The sequence below is a fragment of the Mobula hypostoma genome, chromosome 9, assembly GCF_963921235.1.
Source record: "Mobula hypostoma chromosome 9, sMobHyp1.1, whole genome shotgun sequence".
NCBI classification, from domain to species: Eukaryota; Metazoa; Chordata; class Chondrichthyes; order Myliobatiformes; family Myliobatidae; genus Mobula; species Mobula hypostoma.
In genome coordinates this window covers 36190436-36206715 of record NC_086105.1, presented here as the reverse complement: position 1 = coordinate 36206715, position 16280 = coordinate 36190436, and the positions used below count along the sequence as shown (strand labels likewise).

At 40.4% G+C, this 16280-nt stretch overlaps 1 protein-coding gene and 1 long non-coding RNA gene across 6 annotated transcripts in view; one reads left to right on the top strand and one right to left on the bottom strand.

Annotated features, from left to right (window-relative positions):
* The window catches only part of LOC134351638 (protein Wnt-7b), a 104484-nt gene extending 88228 nt beyond the window's left edge, over positions 1 to 16256 (top strand). For 2 of the 4 annotated variants that reach the window (XM_063058063.1, XM_063058062.1), the window contains exons 3-4: positions 597 to 868; positions 10009 to 16256. In XM_063058063.1, coding sequence (XP_062914133.1) covers positions 597 to 868; positions 10009 to 10488 — 752 coding nt within the window. In that variant the 3' untranslated portion in view covers positions 10489 to 16256. The remainder of the gene's footprint in view (positions 1 to 596; positions 869 to 10008) is intronic. The other 2 variants (XR_010019212.1, XR_010019211.1) reach the window with 2 other exon arrangements.
* The window catches only part of LOC134351639 (uncharacterized), a 79981-nt gene that overhangs the window by 48419 nt on the left and 15282 nt on the right, over positions 1 to 16280 (bottom strand). The window lies entirely within an intron of this gene.

The window sequence follows — 16280 nt, the reverse complement described above, 5'->3', positions numbered from 1 at the left end:
CCTGATTGGATGAGGACTAACCAATCAGGAGGGACAGACTGTGGGGGTATAAATACCACTGGACTAGACATGCCCAGGCATCATCCCTGACGAAGAAGGCAGAGTTTGTCATCGAATCGTTGGTTATAATCAATACCTGTACCGATTGGAAGTCCGAAACGAGTTTATTTGTCATATACACTGGGAACGCACTAGATCGTTTTGCTTCCTATTTACCTATCTTTTTCTTAACATATTTATACAGCTATTATAAAATGAGTTAATTATCTGAACTTCAATTGTTCATACTACCTGCCTGTTTCCGTTTAAGTAAATAGATGATTAAAAGTCTTTTTTCTTGTTATCTGATGATGAGGGTGTGAGCAAGAGTGACAGAGACTTTTGACTTTAGCTGGCCTACTTCCTGAATTCAGTGAATGGCTCCCAGAGAACACATTCGTCATTCTATGCTTAATTGTCTGATTATTTGTGATTTAAGGAAATATCATCTATGCACTGTTTCACTGAGGCTGTAAAAGATTTTCAAGAAATAGATTTGTTTGGAAAAAGCCTTGTACGTACATGTTAACACACTGGTTGCCCTCCTGTGCCTGCAGGTAGCCGAGAAGCAGCATTCACTTATGCCATCACCGCGGCTGGTGTAGCTCATGCAGTGACTGCTGCCTGCAGTCAAGGAAACCTGAGCAACTGTGGCTGTGACCGGGAGAAACAGGGCTACTACAACCAGGAGGAGGGCTGGAAATGGGGAGGCTGCTCTGCAGACATCAAGTATGGAATCGAGTTCTCAAGGAAATTTGTGGATGCAAGGGAGATCAAAAAAAATGCCAGAAGGCTGATGAATCTGCATAACAATGAGGCGGGGAGAAAGGTAACTATGCATCAAGAACAGAAGATGGGGGTGCCTTCAATATTAATCTGTGTGATGAATATATATACTGCTTCGTGTGTGTGTGTGTGTGTTTGTATTTTGTGCCTGTCATTGGATTTGCAAGGTAACTGATTTCTTCTCTTTTTACTCTATGTTTATCTTAAGTACTCTTAAGTTCTTGTGGGTTAAGTATATTTCAAAGCCCTTTTAACCTTGTGTAACAACTTTAAACCCTATGTTATAGTCATCTTTAAACTCTGCTTTAGTGAAGCAGCTGAAATTCATTCACAACTATAGAAATGTTGAGGTCAGAATGACACTTGAGAGCTTCGGGACACAAGAGACTACAGATGCTGAACATTATAGCAGAATACAGGCCCCTGGGTCCAAGAAGTAGTGTCGACCTTTCAACCTATTCCAAGATCAATCTAACCCTTCCCTCCCACTTAGCCCTCAATTTTTCTTTCATCCAAATGCCTATCTAAGAGTCTCTTAAATGTCCCTAATGTATCTGCCTCTACCACCACCCCTGGCAGTGTGTTCCATGCACACACCATTTTCTGTGTAAAAATTTTACCTCTGACATCCCTCCTATACTTTCCTCCAATCACCTTAAAATTATTTAGCCACTTCTGCCCTGGGAAAATACCATGTGCTGTCCACTCGATCTATGCCTCTTATCATCTTGTACAGTGCTATCAAGTCACCTCTAATTCTCCTTCGCTCCAGAGAGACAAGCCTGAGCTCGCTCAGATTATTCTCATTAGACATACTCTCCAATCCAGGCAGCATCCTGGTAATTCTCCTCTGTACCGTCTCTAAAACTTCCACATCCTTCTTCAGACTGAATACTATATTCCAAGTGGACACCTCCTTCTGTCCTTTTACCTCTTGAACTTTTAGTTTCCATCTGCTAATATGACATTAACTGTCTTGTCTTCTCCACTCCAACCACGCCCCCTCTGAACTTGTGGATCACCACGCACTGCACCAGTCCCAAACTCACCATCAAACCCACTGACATGGATGGTGTCTTTGTGTCTTGATGTACTGACCTTTTCCTTGCAGAGGCGGGGATATCCTTCTCCACAGCTCCTGTACTGTGAGTTCTGCCTCCCAGCCAATCCAGGTTAAGGGTCTTGACCCAAAGTGTTGACTGTCCATGTTCCTCCACAGACACTGCCTTACCTGCTAAGTTCCTCCAGCTTCTTGTTTTTGCTGTATTTAAGAACACCTGGATGAGTTTTGCTTAGTTTATATCATGTGTACAGTATGGTACAAACTCACTCGCCACTCCATGTTGATAAATACAGTACTGTGCAGAAGTCTATATACATGTGCCTATTTATCAACATGGAGCAGAGAGTGAGTTTGTAAATCTGGCGGGAGCAAAGGATATTTGGAATGGTGTGCGTGCGATGCTGCGGGAGGAGTGTGGGACAGGTGGCAGAGGAGTGCCAGGGGCAGGGGATGGGGAGGTTGGCACAGGTGCAAACAGACACACCCAGCCATGAGACACCAGGAAATGTCATTTGATTCCCAAGCAATTGGGATCATTACAGAATGTCTCTCTGGTGCTTCCTGTTCGCTTCCCTCTCACCCTTTTCCCAGTCATGACTCCCTACCCCATTCCCACTCTCATTCCACAATAGAGACCCATATCAGAATCAGGTTTATCATCACTCTCATGTGTCATGAAATTTGCTTTTTTTTTGCAACATTAGTACAGTGCAAGACATAAAATTACTACAGTACTGTGCAAGAGTCTTAGGTACGCTAGCAACATATACTGTATGTGCTTAAGACTTTTGAACAGTATTTGAGAAATATGAATTTGAATCTACGTTGGACTTGACCACCTGCCTCACAATGGCAGATATAAAATATTAAAAAGTTAAATATTTCAAGATGAGGAACACAAAACACCTGGAGCCAATTCAATTTATGCAACTTACATACAATTCAGAAGGGAACAGTCAACTCCCAACACATCTAAGTAAGTTACTGTATTTTCCACTGAAAGGAAACTGCAGAACTAAGAAATGTTTATTTTTTAAGCGACATCAACTAATGGGGGTGAAGAGATCACAAATTAAATGAGTAAATACTGGAGAGATTGTAGGTCTGGCAGAATCTGTGGAGAGAGAAATAGTGAGTTAAATTTTCAGGTTGATTATTTTTCCTAAGTTCAATTTCACTCCATAGATGTTTTCTGATATCCTACATATATCCTGCAAATTATGCTTTAATTTCAGATTTGCAGTACCTACAGTAGTTTGATTTTTAATTTCTCAAGTTACAAAGCTGATGGTTGCGGATTGTCAGAAATAAAGTGAGATTGGCAGTTTTATGGGACACTGCCCGCTGAGCTCATTATAAAAGATCACATGATGTTTAACCAGCAGAACTCTTCCCATTGTGGAGCAAATATCTGTCCCTCAACCTTCAACAGCAGCACATAATTGCCTGGAGATTTAATTATGCAGTTGTCATTTGACAGACTTGCTTGTGACATGCGGGCAAGCTGCCTAAACTGAATGCATTTTGATGCTCATGCTTGTTCACCATATAGTTCTGGTAGCAGGATTTTAAACCTATCAACTCAAAGATTAAAAGCTGAATCTCAAGTAACGCATTTATATATGACTGTATCATATCTTTTGAAAACATATCAAAGCATGGTAAATTAATTCTGAGGACTCCTCACTGACATATGGGTGAATTTGGAAGCTGTTTTGAGTGAAGCGAGATCCTTATTAATTTGTATAGTGCCTCTTGAGGAGGGAGTGTAGATGAAAACCCTGAGAGAACTCGGCCCCCAGTGGATCGGCTGCCCAGGGTACGGACTGAGCTTGAATGCACACTCCTCTGAACACGGTGGTGTGAATGCTGCCACTTAACCAAGCTGACATTCAGGTTTCAGCCTAGCTTCAACAGTTATCAGCAATAAAACTAGAACTTTCTATCTGTGCAGCCTGACTGGACAGAGAGTGCGGTGCAGACATAGATTAGGTCCTGGTTAATGCCTGTAGAGAAGGACAAGTCTCACTGTTGTGTGTGTGAGGGAAATAAAAATGGAAATACCACAGTGGGATGCAAAAGAAAGAAGAATATGTAAATTTTACACATGTGCAGAAGAGACTCATGTAAAACCAGAACTTCAGTAGAAGGTGTGCTGGTCCGAAAATACTTCATACAAAGTTGCACGAACTCAAACCGCAGCCTGCAGACCTGTCACTGCCTGGCAGTCTGTACTGTGGCTGTGGCTATGCTCACCAATAGCCACAGAAGTAGAGATTGGGATGAGTTTAGTACCATTGAAAAGAATTTGGCTTTACAATTTTGGTTTGGCTGATCAATCTGTTGTCAGCTGGTTGGCGAGTATGTATTAAGGGTCATTTATAAAGTTAATTCTGGCCTGAATACAATACATGTCAGAGCAAGGAGCCAAACCTTTCAACCTTTCAAAATCAAACTTTCCAAATATCAATACTGGTTACAGGAGAAATGTACTGTGACATAATTTTGTAATTACAATTGACTGAAGCACAGATGTTTGTTTAAACTTTGCCATGTCAGCAAAGTGTACTCAAGTATGAATAATCCCACTTAGTACTTACAGTGCTAAATATAGAGCTTTTACACACCCATTACAGAGTGGTCATGTATAATTTTACAGTGCATACACGGCCATTGTATTTATTTGGGGTGGGATTCATTCTCTTTGGATGGTCTTGCATTAAGGGCAGCCTCAGAGTCATAAAGTGATAGAAAGAGAAAAATACAGGAAGGAGGAGGATTCATTGCAGGCTGTTTGTTGTATAACTGATTGGTGTCATAATGAGAATCTCATTCAAGTGATAGGATGCCTGTTTGGCTAGGCAGGGGTTCTTCATTCCTGGCAAAGAAACAAGTGGGTTGAAGAACTGATTGTTAAATGGAATTATATGAACAGAGAGAGCAGGAATAAAATGCTCACATTCCTCAAGATGCATCTTGCATTCCATACAGTCAACAGAAAAAAAACTCTCACATTCCTCTGCATCTTACATTCCATACCGACAACAGAAGAAAAGGAATAGAAAAGTTACATTCTGACTATCAGCAGGAAAGGGGTGCAAAGCAATTGGAAACAAGAATCCTGAGCCTTGTATTAAAGGCCCATCTTGGGGCATGGGAGAAATGAGGCTGCTCTGATTAAAACTTTTAACTCCATACATTAACACGAGGAAATCTGCAGATGCTGGAATTTCAAGCAACACACAAAAAGTTGCTGGTGAACGCAGCAGGCCAGGCATCATCTCCAGGAAGAGGTACAGTCGACGTTTCGGGTCGAGACCCTTCGTCAGGACTAACTGAAAGAAGAGATAGTAAGAGATTTGAAAATGGGAGGGGGAGGGGGAGATCTGAAATGATAGGAAAAGACAGGAGGGGGAGGGATGGAGCCTGGCCTATGATCCTCTCATATTCCTTTTGCCAATCAACTGTCCAGCTCTTGGCTCCATCCCTCCCCCTCCTGCCTTCTCCCATCATTTTGGATCTCCCCCTCCCCCTCCCACTTTCAAATCTCTTACTAACTCTTCCTTCAGTTAGTCCTGACGAAGGGTCTCAGCCCGAAACGTCGACTGTACCTCTTCCTAGAGATGCTGCCTGGCCTGCTGCGTTCACCAGCAACTTTTTTGTGTGTAACTCCATACATTAGTCAGTTTACTAGCCCTTACTGTGATCTCAATGTGCATTTATGAAATCCTTAACAAAATTCTTGTTGACTGTGAATCAGACATACAGTTTTGAAGTATTAGTGTCAGCATCACACAATTCATCAGATGATGATTTAGGGAACTTGTTTATTTTAGATTTTGATGCTTAAGCATGTTCACCATATAGAACTATACAGAACTGGTAGCAGGAGTTTAAACCCATTAACTCAAAGATTAAAAGCTGAATTTTAAATAACACACTGATAAATGACTGTAACATAACTTTTGGAAACATATCAAAACATGTAAATTAATTTTGAAGACATGTCACTGACATATAGGTAAATTTGGAAGCTATTTTGAGTGAATTTATTCTGGAACAGCTTCTATCCCTCTGCCATCTGATTCCTAAATGGACATTGAACACATTTAGACTACCTCAATCCTTTTTTATTTCTGTTATTTTTTGAACTACTTATTTTAACTTAACTATTTATATATATATATATATATATATATATATATATACACCTAATGTAACCCAGTTTTTTTTCTCTATATTTATTTATCATGTATTTCATTGTACTGCTGTCATAAAGTTAACAAATTTCATGACGTATGCCGGTGATGTTAAACTGGATTCTGATCCTGAAGTTGGCAAAACCTCGGTTTACTTCCCATGGGCAGGATCTCCTACTCAGTTTCTTCAAAGATCCTTGGCACTGCTGAGAGATCAGTGAATGTAATTTAGCAACAAGTGTACCAATGCTGTTCCCCAGGAATGTAAATTTAGCCAAATCTAGTGCACAAGTACCACAACAGACTTCCAAGGACATTTAAAATGACTTGTTTTCCACTAGCAAATCCCAAAGTACATGAATCACTTTTATATTCACTGTATAGTTTATCAAATCATATGAGCATGTAAAGAGTAGAGCAAAGCAGAATGGGGTTGGAGAGATGGATAAAAATAAAACACAAAATTGTTGTGTTATGTCGAAGGAATTGAGAACAAGTAGAAAAAAAACTCTGTACTACTCAGCTAGTGCCGTGATTGGAATTGGCATTGCAATTAATATGGCTTCAACATAGAACTAGCTGATAATAAGTAATAATGGAAAATTCAGAATTGTCAGAATCTGAAATAAAAGGGCAGTTTAATAATGTGGCTGCAGGGTCCAGAGTAAAACTGTTCACATATTCTTCTTTTACCTTTTTTGGAAATACATGCAAATCTCTTTGTTGGAATAAACTAAGTTTATAGAACAGTGTTTACAAAAAAAAATTAAACCTAATTGTAAGACCATATAACATAAGAGCAGAATCCAGCCATACTGCCAATTGAGTCTGCTCTGCCATTCAATTGTGGCTGATTTATTATCCCTTACAATCCCATTCTATTATCATCCATGTAACCTTTAATGCCTTAATGGGTTAGCCCTCACAGCCTTCAGTGGCAGTGAATTCCACAGATTCACTACCCTCTGGCTAAAGATATTCCTCCTCGTCTTTGTTCTGAATGGTCATCCCACTATTCTGAGGCTGTGTCTTCTGGTCCTAGATTCCCCCATCATAGAAAAAAAATCATCCTCTCCACGTCCACTCTATCCGGGCCTTTCAATATATTTCAATGAGATCCCCCCTCATTTTTCTAAACTCCAGTGAGTTCAGGCCCAGAGCCATCAAATGCTTCTCATATGTAAACCCGTTCATTCCTGGAATCATTCTCATGAACCTCCTCTGGACCCTCTCTGGTGCCAGCACATCTCATCTTGGATAAGGGATCCAAAACTGCTAACAATAGTCTAACTGTGGTCTGCTTGATGCCTTATAAAGCCCCAATGCTACATCCTTGCTCTTATATTCTAGCTTGACGCTCAACCCAGTATGGGTGGAACTTGTGCAAGGAGCCAACTGGATTCAAACCTGGGATACCTCACCCTGAAGTTTGGGTGGAGATGCCACTACACCACCAGCACATACATCTATGCTAGTATCTTTCCTGTAATACCATGGGTTCTGGGCTTGTTAAGCAGCCTCATGTGCGGTACCTTGTCAAAGGCCTTCTGAAAATCAAAGTAAACAAAATCCACTGACTCTCTTTTGTCTATCCTGCCTGTTATTTCCTCAAACAATTGCAACTGATTTTTCAGGCAAGATTTTCCCTAAAGGAAACCATGCTGACTTTGACCAATTTTGTTATGTGCCTCCAAATACCCTAAGATGTTTATCCTTAATAATGGACTCCAACATCTTCCCAACCACCGAAGTCAGGCTAACAGGTCTATAATTTCCTTTCTTCTGCCTCCCTCTCTTCTTAAAGGGTGGAGTGACATTTGCAATTTTCCAGTCCTCCGAAACCATTCCAGACTCTAGTGATTCTTAAAAGATCATTACTAATGCCTCCAAAATCTCTTCAGCTACCTCTATTAGACCCTGGGGTGGAGTCTATGTGGTCCAGGTGACTTGTCTATTTTCAGACCTTTCAGTTTTCCAAGCACCTTCTCCTTAGTAATAGCAACTACATTCACTTCTACCCCCGACACCCTCAAATTTCTGGCATAATGCTAGTGTTTTTCACAGTGAAGACTGGCCATAAATACTTAAGTTCCTCCAATATTTCTTTGTCCCCCATTACTACCTCTCCAGTTTCATTTTCCAGTTGTCTTATACCCACTCTTGTCTCTCTTTTACTCCTTATAGATCCGAGAAAAACATTGGGTACCCTCTTTTGTTGTATCAGCTAGATTTCCTTCATATTTCATCTTTTTCTCTCCTTATGCCTTTTTTTGTTGTTTCCTGTTGGTTTTTAAAAACTTCCCACTCATTTTTGCTATATTATATGCCCTATCAACACACACAGATTAAATGGAAATGAATAAACAGTCAACATTTCAGGTCATTGAACCTTGGTCATTTCCATAGACCTGCTGATTTCCTCCAGCGTTTTGTGTGTGTTGCTCTGGATCTACAGCATCCGTAGAGTCTCTTGTGTTTATTGTATGCCCTCTCTTTTCATTTTATTCTCTTTGACTTCGCTTGTCAGCCACAGTTGCCTCATCCTCCCTTTAGAATACTTCTTCATTGTGATGTATCTACCCTTCACCTTCCAAATTGCTCGCAGAAACTTGGGTTGGGTTGAGGTCTAACCCTCCCTTTTTCTACAGGTAGATCTTCTCCAGAAGAGAGCTCAACGATCTAGAAATCTGAAACCTTGCCCCCTGCCCCATTTCCTCAGCCACACATTCATCTGCTAAATCATCCTATTCTTACCCTGACAGGCGTGTGGAAAGGCAGCAATCTAGAGATTACTACCCTCAGCTTTCTCCCTGTATTCTCTCTTTGATACCAATGTCATTGATACCAATGTGTACCACAACTTCTGGCTACTCACATTACCCCTTTAGAATGCTGTGGATCTGATCCGAGACATTCCTGACCCTGGCACTTGGGAGACAAAATACCATACAGGTGTCTTTTTTCATGTTCACTAAATCTTCTGTCTGCTCCCCTAACAATGGAATCACCTATCAATACTGCAGTCCTCTTCTCCTCCCTTCCCTACTGAGCAACAGAGACAGATATAGTTCCAAAAACCCAGTCGTTGTGGGCTTCTCCCTAGTGGGCTGCTGTCCCCCCACCAACAGTATATCTAAAGCAATATACTTATTATTGAGGGGAATGGCCATAGGGATACTCTACAGTGGCTGCCCATTCCCTTTCCCTCTCCTGACAGTTGCCCAGGTATCTGCTTCCTGCAACTCTGGGATGACTATCTCTTGGTAGCTTCTGTCTACCACCTCCTCATTGAACTGCAGCCCTAGTTCCTTAACATGTTCTCTGAAGGACCTGCACTTCATGCAGATGTAGTTCTCAGGGGGACTGGAGGTCTCCCAGAGTTCCCACATCTCACACAAAGAACATACATCTAATTCTGGACCCATTCTCAGCACACTAGCTAAAAGACAAAGAAAGAGGGAAAAAAACTTAATAGAAACTTACTTAGAACCTCCGCCTGTCCTCACCCAGGCTTATTGAATTAAAGCCCCCCACTCCTACATTGGCTGACTCCAACACTGGCCGCTCTAACATTGTCCACTCTGTTTACACGTCCCTTCTTTTTATTGGCTGAAATAAAACTCACTCCCAATGAGACTGACTTTTCAAATTGTTCCTGCCTTGTAATGATGTCTTTCTCTTACTTGCTACTTCACGTTATGACTCACTCCTGAGTCCCCACTTACTGTTCTCACTTATTCTGAGAAATGTGTCACTTTTCTCTAACATTATAAGCAAACAATATGATACAGGTGTTTCCTCTTCAGTGAATGTCTCCAAATTAGCTTCAATCTGAAAGAGCCCAAAACTAAAGTTATGACTTTGAAAAGGGACAAAATGCAATGAATTCATCCCTAATAGTTGTTATTCTTTGACTAATAGATTCTGGAAGAAAGAATGAAGTTGGAATGCAAGTGTCATGGTGTTTCTGGCTCATGTACAACCAAGACATGTTGGACAACTCTTCCCAAATTCCGAGAAATCGGATATGTCTTGAAAGAAAAGTACGGTGAGGCTGTTCATGTTGAAGCAGTAAGGGCCAGCAGATTACGCCAGCCCACCTTTCTTAAAATCAAGAAGCCCAGGACCTATCGAAAGCCAATGGACACAGATCTAGTTTATATTGAGCGATCACCAAACTACTGTGAGGAGGACAGTACAACAGGGAGCGTGGGCACCCAGGGACGGTTATGTAATCGCACCTCCCATCACGGGGACGGCTGTGATCTGATGTGCTGCGGCCGAGGTTACAACACCCACCAGTATACCAAAGTGTGGCAGTGCAACTGCAAGTTCCACTGGTGCTGCTTCGTCAAGTGCAACACGTGCAGCGAGAGGACCGAAGTCTTCACCTGTAAGTGAGGCGGCTACCCCAACAGGAAAACAGACACTCTGAAACTTGGGGTGGAGAATCACAACAAAAGCAAAACGAGAAGGCAGTAACAAGGAGCCAACAAAAAAAAAATGGAGTGGCATTGAAAATCAACTCACTGCGGCATCACTTTGCACATCCACTTACAAATACCCACTCTTTGCTTGAAACATGTTGCAAGTCACTTGGCTACGTTTCTATAATAAAACAAGAGTTGGTGGCAATTTGATATGCCTGGTGCCAGTGCAAGTCCATTCTTATGGGCAGTATTATTATTGAATTCGGTGTGGCAAGTAGTCAGTGAACCAGCTACAACTCCCAGAATGGCATGCACTTGAGTATATCACCTCACTTTCACAATCTCCACAAGAAACTCTGCTCAGTCATAGCACTATCCTCACAGTGTGAGAAAACATCAACAATATTTCTCCACACACAAAACAAGAACAGCCTGAGGTACAAAGTGGGTACTAAAGGAATCATCATGTTCAGTGCTTTTAAGGACTGGAAATGACTTCGCTGTATCACCCCAGATGTGATGGCAGAGATCCAGAGTAGAGGAGGAGGATGGGAAGGTCCATCTGTTATGTTGTTTGAAACTGACTAAATACGTGTCTTGTCCAGTCTCACTGGAACTATTTGGATAGTTAAAAAAAAGTTTATTTATGTTTTAGAATGAACAATTCTAAGCACTAACAGGTAGTGATATTGTAATTTTTTAAAAATGTAAACCTGTTAGTTTCATTCCTGACTTATAATGCATTAATTTGGATATTTCTCCAAATGTTTCTCAGACACTAATCTGCTTATACATTGATAGTTTAACAGAAAGTGTGACTAGAATGATACAGAGGGATACATAAACAGTTAAAATTCTAAAATTTACATCAAGCTATTCATTGTTTTGAATACTCTTTAAAAATATTAATTTATTTTGAAAGGAAGTTCCTGAATGCTGGGACAAAGGGACATAAAATGCTACAGGTATGGCTGACAATAAATATTAATAAAAAAAGTAATGTGTTTATGGTTAAGGAAATGTTATGACCCAGAACAATACTTTGGTACTTAATTTGATTTGTATTTCTTCTCCAGTTGTCTTGTGTCATCTTGCATTTGCAGAATGGGGCATACTAGAAATGGTAATTTTGACTGAAATTGTGCCCTGTTGGTTTTTGCAATATAATATTATATTTTACTAAATATCAGTAATGCAATTTGGTTGGTCTATATGTAGCTTTGTATACTTGTGCATTAAGTTAAATGTTATGCTTTGAGACTTCCAGTAGCTGTTTGCTTTTTATATCTGCAGTGAAAGATGTGTCACTTTGTATACCTGTCAACTGAGATCCATCACTGGGGCAAACAGTTCTGCATATCTTTTCAAAATATATATTATACAGAGAATTTTAATTTTGATGAGATACATTTCCTTCCCTCTGCCAAGGTAATTGTTGGAGTTTCTTCTACTGCTTTGCCTCTGCTCAGGCTGGAAGATGGGCTTTCGGGTCTGCCCAATGGAAGGCTTGTACCATGGAAGCAGTAGGATAGAACCCTTCGGTTTGTCCACCCAAGTGCATGGAGCAATCAAAATGTCACAACTCTGCTGGAAATCAGGCTGAGAAACTGCTCAAAGGAGTTTGGAGTCAGACTAAAGCTGTTAATTGAACACATCCCTCTGGGAAATCAACTACACTGCGGCAATGCTCCCTTCTACACATAACAGAAGGCCCGAGGGATGAAAATTAGATGACGCACGATCGTCATCATGAAAGTTATGCCAACAATTCCTCCCCTCCGGATGCTTCATGTTTCCACATTGGGATGATTTCATGAAAACCAAGGGTTAGGATTGGGCAACCTCGATCTCCAAAATAACTGTCCTCCTTTTACATGATTTCCTCTATTTTAAAACTTTCTTTCACATGGCAGTTTGTAACCCGTTCCTGACTTCAGTAGCAGAACAATTCACTTCACTGTCATCCAATGCCAGATAAAAAGACAGTTTCTAACGTGATTTTGCCATGAGTCCATATAAGTGGGGTACAAAGCTGGTGCTACCTTTCAGTCAGGTGATTGAAACGTCAATGTCAACATAAGAAGCCCTTTAATCTGTGCCTTCCATTGTGATTTTGGCACATTGTCCTCCTTGCTTATTTGCCATCACCAACAACAGTCGGATGGCCAGCAATGCGTGTCCAATTTTAATCAGTAGTTGAAAGTTACAAAGTTGTTGAGTTCATGATGGAATACAATGCATTCCATCATTACACTGAGGTCTGATACTCCAATGTGGATCACAATTGAAATCCACCCAGTCCAGTGTGATCCACTCAATCTTTGTGCAATTAGTGCCTGTGTATTGACGATTTGGAAGTGTTGTCAACATCCAAACAGCCCTATCGCAGAATGCCTCATGATCAATGGAAGAAAAAGATTAGAATACACAGTTCAGTTGGCTGGAGTAATGCTGATTCAAAATGAGTGAACAACTTTGCATCCACACATAAGCACTTACATTTACAATATTATCCTATACCTCTCCATTTAATAATGAAAGCTTTACTTCTCTGCTTCTTGTCAATTATTGACAATTATCGCCAGTATAACATTCAAATCAGAAGACACAGCTAACACACCCATCCTTAGATACATAGCCTAAAGCATTAAATCAGACTGAAGCTCAAACTCAGACAAAATGAGAATAAGTGTCATTTTTCATATTTGTTAAATGTATTGGATAAGTTCAGAAAGTTGAAGCAAACTATGTTTGAACAGAACATGAAAGAAGAGATAGATATCAGATTAACTGAAGATTAATCTTTAACATAAATCCGTATCTAGCTCACTCCTCTGCATATTATTCAATGGTAAAATTATTATAAATTTCTAAATACTTGGCCAATGTGTACTCACACTCTTCTCTTCAAATACTTCCCTTGAGTTGATCCTGATTCAGCCAATGGAGAGGAAGTTAACTTAGACAGAGAAACCTCCAAGGTTTGAACTGTTCTGACTCAAATACTTTTCAGGGGATGAGCAAGAAGAATCAATAACACTTCAATATTAATGTCCAGAATATATCCAATAACCATTTACATCCAAAATACATTTTAATTGCTAGATTACATATATTTTAACAAGGAAGAAAGAACAAAAGCAACAAATCTCTCTATTTATACATCCAATAAGACCTCAAATGACCCGTAACACTAGTGGTGCACTTACAATGGGAGAGGGCTGTCCATGTAATATTGTACCTGAATGCTAACTGGGATTGTCAGACTCTGTGTCAGAATACCAGTATGGTTACTCACTATGATTTCAACATAATCTTGAAATTTATTTTTACTCCCCTGACTACATCCTTTCAGTTGACAATCACAATTACTTTAATATAATTTGGAAAAGGAAAGACAATCCTTACTACTTGTATTTTAGGAACATTTAGTGGATCCTTACTGACCACATTGGTGCTGTTTTACATTACAACAAAATAAAAAGACGTTTTCTTTTTTTTTCCACTTTTCCACAAATTATTTCATATTGATGGGATAATGTACTCCAAAGCCTCTGCTAGTATTTCTCTGAAAGAAGGCAGAGCATACTCTCTTGCATCCATCCTCTGGCAAAAAAAACCCAAAGCATAAGGTACTGGCGAAATGACAAATACTTTTATGGAATGTCTGTCAATTGTTTGAAGGTCTCAAGCTGCAGTCCTTATGACAACAGATACCCTTTTGAAAACAGATGCTGCAAAGACACTGAAATATGTTGTGTTCAGGACAAAACACAACCTGATGGCATGAACATCGATTTCTAGTCATTCCTCCCCCCCCTTCTTCTTCTATTCCCCACTCCAACCTTTCACCTCTTCTCCTCACCTCCTATCACCTCTCCCTGGAGCCCTTCGTCCTTCCCATTCTCCCATTATCCACTCTCCTCTCCTACCAGATTCCTTCTTCTCCAGCCATCTGTCTTTTCCAACTATCACCTCCCAGCTTCTTATTTTAATCCCCTCCCCCCACCCCCAGCAACCTCCCTGGCTTCACCTACCACCTTCTAGCTTGTCCTCATTCTCCCCCGCCCACCTTTTTATTCTGGCATCGTCTCCCACCCACTCCCCTTCCTTTCCTGTCCTGATGCAGGGTCTCGGCCCAAAATGTTGACTGCTTATTCATTTCCACAGATGCTACTTAACCTGCTGAGCTCCTTCAGCATTTTGTGTGTATAACTCTTCTTGGCTGGTTTTAAATATTTGAACAAATTAGCAACACTATACTCTAGTTTTATATGATACTCTGTTGGTGAGAGTACTGATGAACACACAGTTCACACAAATTTCCACAAGGGCTCTTACTTACAGAAATCTACATTTTTCCAGTAAAAATTATTGGAACAATATCTTGCATCTTTTTAACATTCTAACACTTAGGGACCAAACTGAGGAACAGTGGAAAACGTACCATGGAAATGCAACACACATTTAACCCACACTCATTTGACCTGGTGCAGGATTCATAAAACACATGCTGCATCTCATTATGGTGATCAGTCGGTGTTCACTACATAGCTTCCTGTCTCAGTTAATCTCCACTGGGCCCAATTCTGTGAGGTAGCATCCACCGAGGCAAGCTAATGCTGACTAAAACCAGCCTCCATCGCTTAAACGGATGGGACTTCGGGGCTGAGAGGGCGGTGGGGAAATCACACTACATCTTTCAGGAGCTTTCACAAAGATCTGTCTAGTCATGGGTAAGAGTGGACACCCTGATTTTTTCCTAACATGACCAGAGCCATGGTTAGCCTCCTATTGAAGATAGGGCACTCCAAACTGGAACCTTTAGAATAAAATGCAGAACTCATCTAACCAGTTTAATTTTTTCTGGTAACATTGTGACAGGGTTCCTTTTGGATATCTTGAAGAAAAGATGCACTTCTATCAATGACTGGCAGGTTTAACTTTACACATTTATTTTTAATGATGTTATAGTTCAGTACCACATATAGACCAACCAAGGGAGACTCAAGTGTTCTGCTAACTTAGAGCAGATTGTTTAACCAGCAACACTTTTGGTGATTGTAAATCTAATTCTTCTTCTTCAACAATGCAGCTCCCCTCTTTTTCGAAGCCCATCTAAGTATATATTTTCATAGCGGATTTTTTCTATTTGACATTTTTATGAACTTGCAAGTGTCATGTACTTCTTTGTAATTTTTTTAAAATTGTTGTTCCCATTTTTGCAGGTACTCTTTAGCTTTGCTTGAAAATGAAGTCTTGTCCCGTGGCCCTTCATGAGCAATGAATGGCAGGCGACACTGCCACATTCAACTGGTTTATGCTTTCACTACTTTTCCTGTATCTGAAAGGCATAACAGGGAACTATTGGAGCAGAAATAAGATGTGTTTTGTTAGTTGTCTGAAGCCCTGAGGACCAGACCTGGATAACTCCTGATACTGTAGACTGGATTGACAGAAAATAAGTCGTTTCTTTCTGACAAACATTTTGCCATTAAAATAATGAGATACAAAAACAGGCTTTGCTGTATGGGTACTTTGCTGTTAGGCTGGGATTGTCAACATGTCAGAATCATTAGCTCATTGGCATATATTCTGCAAGCTAATGCTTCTGATCTAATTCACTATAGGGACAACATGCCTGCTACTAAATAAAACCCAGACTGAAAAGAGAGGGGGAGAAAGTGCTGTGTGACAGGACCACTTCACTCTGCAGCCAGACAGCCTTTCAACCCTTCATGTCCCATTAACTCTTGCCAACTT